Source organism: Galeopterus variegatus, unplaced genomic scaffold (assembly GCF_000696425.1).
Source record: "Galeopterus variegatus unplaced genomic scaffold, G_variegatus-3.0.2 Scaffold1999, whole genome shotgun sequence".
Lineage (NCBI taxonomy): Eukaryota > Metazoa > Chordata > Mammalia > Dermoptera > Cynocephalidae > Galeopterus > Galeopterus variegatus.
Genome location: NW_007728110.1, coordinates 114,807 through 120,087, shown reverse-complemented (window position 1 = coordinate 120,087; position 5,281 = coordinate 114,807). Strand labels below are relative to the sequence as shown.

The 5,281-nt window shown below is 43.1% G+C and overlaps 1 protein-coding gene across 1 annotated transcript in view; it reads left to right on the top strand.

Annotated features, from left to right (window-relative positions):
- The window catches only part of LOC103596360 (chromosome unknown open reading frame, human C11orf85), a 21,045-nt gene that overhangs the window by 13,513 nt on the left and 2,251 nt on the right, over nt 1-5,281 (top strand). Inside the window, exons 7-8 of the mRNA XM_008579975.1 lie at nt 446-509; nt 4,302-4,374. Coding sequence (XP_008578197.1) covers nt 446-509; nt 4,302-4,374 — 137 coding nt within the window. The remainder of the gene's footprint in view (nt 1-445; nt 510-4,301; nt 4,375-5,281) is intronic.

The window sequence follows — 5,281 nt, the reverse complement described above, 5'->3', positions numbered from 1 at the left end:
TTTTTTTTTTTTTTAAAAGATGACCGGTAAGGGGATCTCAACCCTTGGCTTGGTGTTGTCAGCACCACGCTCAGCCAGTGAGCAAACCGGCCATCCCTATATAGGATCCGAACCCGTGGCCTTGGTGTTATCAGCACCGCACTCTACCGAGTGAGCCACGGGCCGGCCTCTTTCTCTGGGTTTTGATAGACAATCAAGTATTTCAAAATCTGATACATGCTATCAGTCACATTTTCCCTTTCTCAATCCCCAGATCTCTAAGTGGGATTCTACCGTACAGTAAAGCAGCACCCAAAGAAAATTTGGCCACACAGTTTATTCTGCTGGCCAGGAGTGATATAAAAATAGCCAACCTGCTGAAACATTCATTTGGGCCACATTTGCCTCGATGCAGTAATGCTGCCACTGCCAGTCACATTTCCTGGGCTTTTTCTCCCTTCCTCAGGGCCAAGATGGGAACTTCCAGCCAAGGCCCCAGCAAAAAGAAGCCCCTTATGGAAGCTAGGAGGGTAAGCACCAAAATGGAGGTTTCAAGGCTCTCAGCTGTTCCTGCTCTGTCACAAGTCAGGATTCCTGTTACCAGCACATCTTGATCTTTAGAGCAGATTGAATTGACTGAATTCATTCTCAGGTTTCACTGTCTACAGAACAACATTCAACTATTCTGCTCTTGCCACAACCTGTCCCAAAAGTGGCTGCATAATATACACAACGATGAATCCTTTTGTTAAAAAGTCTTCTCTTCTCAACTTAAAAAGCTGGTTCTTGTACTCTGCAGTTGGAATAAGAAAATAGGTCTGTATTGAATTGGGATAGGATCCAGTAAAGAATCTTCTCTTTAGAAAACTTTTTGCCACCTTCTACACCGGGGTCTGAGTCTAGGAACGTGTGATTTTTATAGATGAGCTAGGCATGTTATCAGCACTAGAAACTGATGAGAGAAAACTTCTAGAGCAGTGATGGGCTGGCCCCTGATGGTATTTGATTTCATTTATGGATTCTGTTCCTCATTTAGATATTCATTTATCTGCTACTCCTCCATTTCAGCGCTTCTTTTCCATAATAGTCTCCGAAATAGTGCCTTTTTCCTTTTCCTCCCCTCTTTAAATAGCTATTAGCTGTTATAATGCCTTATAGATCCCTCCTTTTTTTTTTCTTTTTAACTTCTCTGTGTCTTCAAAGTAGCTCTGACCCTAAGTACCCAAATACTAACAACTCACCTCCTTCACCTTACATGATCAGTTATCAAGCAAGGATTTACATATGGGTTCATTCAACAAATTTTCATTGAGTGTTTACCATGTGCCAAGCACCAGGGATATCATACTTTCCCCTAAAAACACCAAGAGGCAGACAATTCATGATAGATGTCTATATGCAGGGGTAGAGGAAGCCCGGGGTACAAAAGGAGCATAAAGGGGCTGTGAGGACCTGGCCAGTTAGCTCAGTTGGTTAGAGCGTGGTGTTGTAACACCAAGGTCAAAGGTTCAGATCCCCATACTGGCCAGCTGCCAAAATAATTAAAATTAAAAAAAATTAAAAAGTGGCTATGAAGGAAGGGTTTCCAGAGTAGCTCAGTGTAGCTTAGAAGAGCTCAGACCAAGAGGGAAAAGTATAGTGCTTTTGGTGACTGCAAGCCAGTGTACCTGGAGCTCAGAGTACAGTGCTGAGAAATGTTACTGGAGAGGTCAGCAAGGGCTGGATCATGAGAGGCCTTGAGGCCACCTTCAAGATCATAGGAATTCCCTAAAACATTTTTAAGTAGAGGAATGAAATTATTTTTATTTCTAAATGATGATTCTGTTTCCTGTTTGCAAGGAATTGTGTTGGGAGCTAGGGCACACACAAACATATGTAAAACCTGGTTTTTTCTTTCGGAGAGCCTATAATTTAGTTGGGGGAGGAGTGTACCCTTAGGGATTTAGACCTCTGACTCTGTGGGCAGGAGCAGAGTACAGGGCCCCAGTTGTGCCATGGCCAGCTGGCCCACTGAATGATTTTAAGCAAATAGTGGCCCCCTTCTATGCCTCCCATCCTTTAGAGAGGTAAGAAGAAGAAATGAGAAAGTACAAGAGGAGTACATGAAGCTCCGGAGAACAAAGATGCTTTATACAATCAAGATAATTACTATTAAAGGAACATTTCCTTCACTCTCTACCCATCGTACCTTCCTATTCTTAGTTTGACACATCATCTCCCTCAAGAACAGTACCCACAGCTTCTTACTCAAGATAATTACCTTTTCAACCTGATTCTGGGTTGGGAAAAAAACTCTGAGTAAAAGAAACATGTTTATTGATTTTGACTCAACGCCCAAACACAATCTACATTGTAGACCTTGTTTCCAGGGAGAGGATTTCTCCTAAATTAGACTGATCACAGTGACTCTCAGTGTAAGTCACTTGAGCTGGAAAAATTGAATTTGCTCCTATGGTCCAATGCTTAATATTTTCTCCCTCATTCGGGGGAAGTTAGGATGTAGGATCATAGTCAGTGTGGATTGTGCACGTCTGAACATATTGAGAGCCTGGGCAGGGAAAACTTAGAGGACAACAACATGTACCTCTGTTTCATAAGAGGTGTTTTGGGTGAATGAAAAGGGCCCAGACCTCGAGTTTCAAACTTTGGAAAGATACACAATGGGGAGAGCAGATGAACAGCTCAGAAGTGAACGAGACTGACTGCACGGAGCTTATTTTTTTCTGGCCACCTCTGCTTGAACTGCACTTTTACAGATAGATATGATTCTGAACATAACCAGAAAACAACCTTACATCAGGTTTTCAGGATATTATGTCCTGATGGATGTCCCAGATGGCACCCTCAGTCTTACTTCAGGCTATTTTTCCTCTCTTTTGACTTTTGCCTGAGAAGACCCCTCTCAAGATTTCAGGAGAGCACAAAAGCTACACTCTCTTGTGAGGGGAGTCTCTCCTGATTCAGAGGTAGGCTATACCTCTGCCCTAGGGCCTTTGCCCTCTGGCTCCTACCACCAACCTTAGTAAATGCTTCCATTAGGGCCACTCTATGCAACAGGATTTAAGCTCAAACTTAGTTTTATTAAATTCATAAGAATCATTCCCTCAAGCCAGAAACCAGAACTGGGCCCTCTAAATTCATCTTCATTCTGTCTAGAAAAGGTAAGATGGCCTCATTCCTCCCCACAGTTCCCTTTCACTTTTATGGGAATATGACTTAGGTGGCTGCCCATGTGGTCTAGGATTTGGGGGTTTTTGAAGAAGCTTATCTTGGAAATATCTGCCATTCTAACCTGAAACTTATGCTTAGGATGGGGGCTAGTCCTAACTTTTCTAGGGGCTTGCCATGCCTCTGCCTCCCAGAACCCACCTTGACAGTCTGAAGCCCCTTACTATAGAATTCTTCACCAGCAAAACAGCTCGAGGAACTCCAGCAGTACTGAGTAGTTAGGCCCTCAGGCTCTGGCTGGATGAGGAGAGTAGCCAGTTGGCAGAGATTCCCAAAGAAAATATATGAACCATATTTCTGACTATCAGGGTGTTTAATGGGAAATGTTGTGGGCCCGGAACCCAGTTGTAGGATGTCCTCTTCAAAGTACAAAGGAATTTTTATAAAGCAGTAACACATGGAGAAATAATAAGATTACATCGTATTGTGCTGGCTGCTAATGCCTTAGTTATGTTTCCACTGTGCCTGGCTGTAGTCATGCTCATTATATTTACCCTTTAATGGCATTGTGCCCTTATATATCATGTCCCTGTCTGTAATGCCCTGCTGTCACTGACCATCTGCTCATCCCCATTATGACAAAATCCCACTCACCAATCAAGGCCATATTCAAATATCACACTTCCCCTGTGAATCTTTCCTCGACTAACTGCCAACCACTGCATTAATGTCCTCCTCAGCAACCACAGCACTCTATATAGACTTGTGGGGTAGTTTATTACACTGTCTTGTAACACTTAGTTTATGTGTCAGTTTTACCCCATGGATTATACATTTCTCCAAGGTAAATTTAAGGTCCTCCTGATTTCTGAAACCTCAGTATTCTGTCCTTGGCAATAGTAGGTACTCAGTACCATGGAATGGTAAGCTTGATTTGTTCTTGGCTCTTTAATCTTACGGTTTTAGAGGGACAGTGGTTAGGAAGCTGAAGTGAAAAAAAAGACAGACCTATAGAAGGAAATATAGAAACTGCGCAGTCAGAAAGAAGCCAGGCCCCAGTGCTAATGTGAAATCAGTTCACCAGCAATGGCATTCAGATCACCAAACCGTGTAGGAGTAAAGTTTAAGACTTTTCTTGGTCCTCTTTTTATCAGAACAGGGAAAGAAAAATACAACAGGAATGGCAGGAGACCTTGGCCTCTGATATCACTGATGTCCAGGAACAGGGTAGGTTTTGGGAAATTCATATTTACTATGCTTTAATAATCATCCTGTTCCTTTCAGTTCTTTGGTGAGTAGAGCAGCACAGAACTCTGAGTCTGGGCACACTGAATAGGTGATGTGTCTTGCTCCTGTGGAGGGGCCTGTTGGCCATCCTCCAGTCTGGGGGCCTGTCCTAGAGTAATAGAAGCCCCCCCCAAGCTCCCAAAAGGAATGAAAAGAGGCAATGCATGCCCTTCCTCTGCTTCTGATAGTGAAATTGATGCTCCCACAGTTTCAAAACTTTTCTAAGTGGGGTGATAAGTTTTACAGAAAAGTTGAGAGGGATATGTTTCCCTTTTCCATTCTGTTGGAAACTGTCTTTGGGAAGATACCTCTCCTCTTACCTTTGGGGAATTAGTGTTAATATTGAAGGTGCAAATGGATGCTCTGCAGGGGCTGGGAATACACATCAGGTGTTGCCTTTCCAATTTGCTGATGTTTTACCCACCATGAGGATTCAGTGTAGACTGCAGTTATCTCAGAAGCAAGGATGTAAGCAAGTGAGTTCTTCAACAAGTTGTCATTCCATTTGAAGACATGTCAGCTGTGGTAGATGGCTGGGACTTGACCTGTGTAAATATCTCAGAGCCTGACTTTGAAAATACTAATACAAAAAAAAGAAAAGAAAATACTCCAAGGTCAGAATACCATATTACTTGGGCCAGCCTGTGGCTCACTTGGGAGAGTGTGGTGCTGATAACACCAAGGCCAAGGGTTTGGATCCCTATATAGGGATGGCTGGTTAGCACACTTAGGAGGGCGTGGTGCTGACAACACCAAGTCAAGGGTTAAGATCACCTTACCAGTCATCTTTTTTTTTTTTTAAAAGATGACCGGTAAGGTGATCTTAACCCTTGACTTGGTGTTGTCA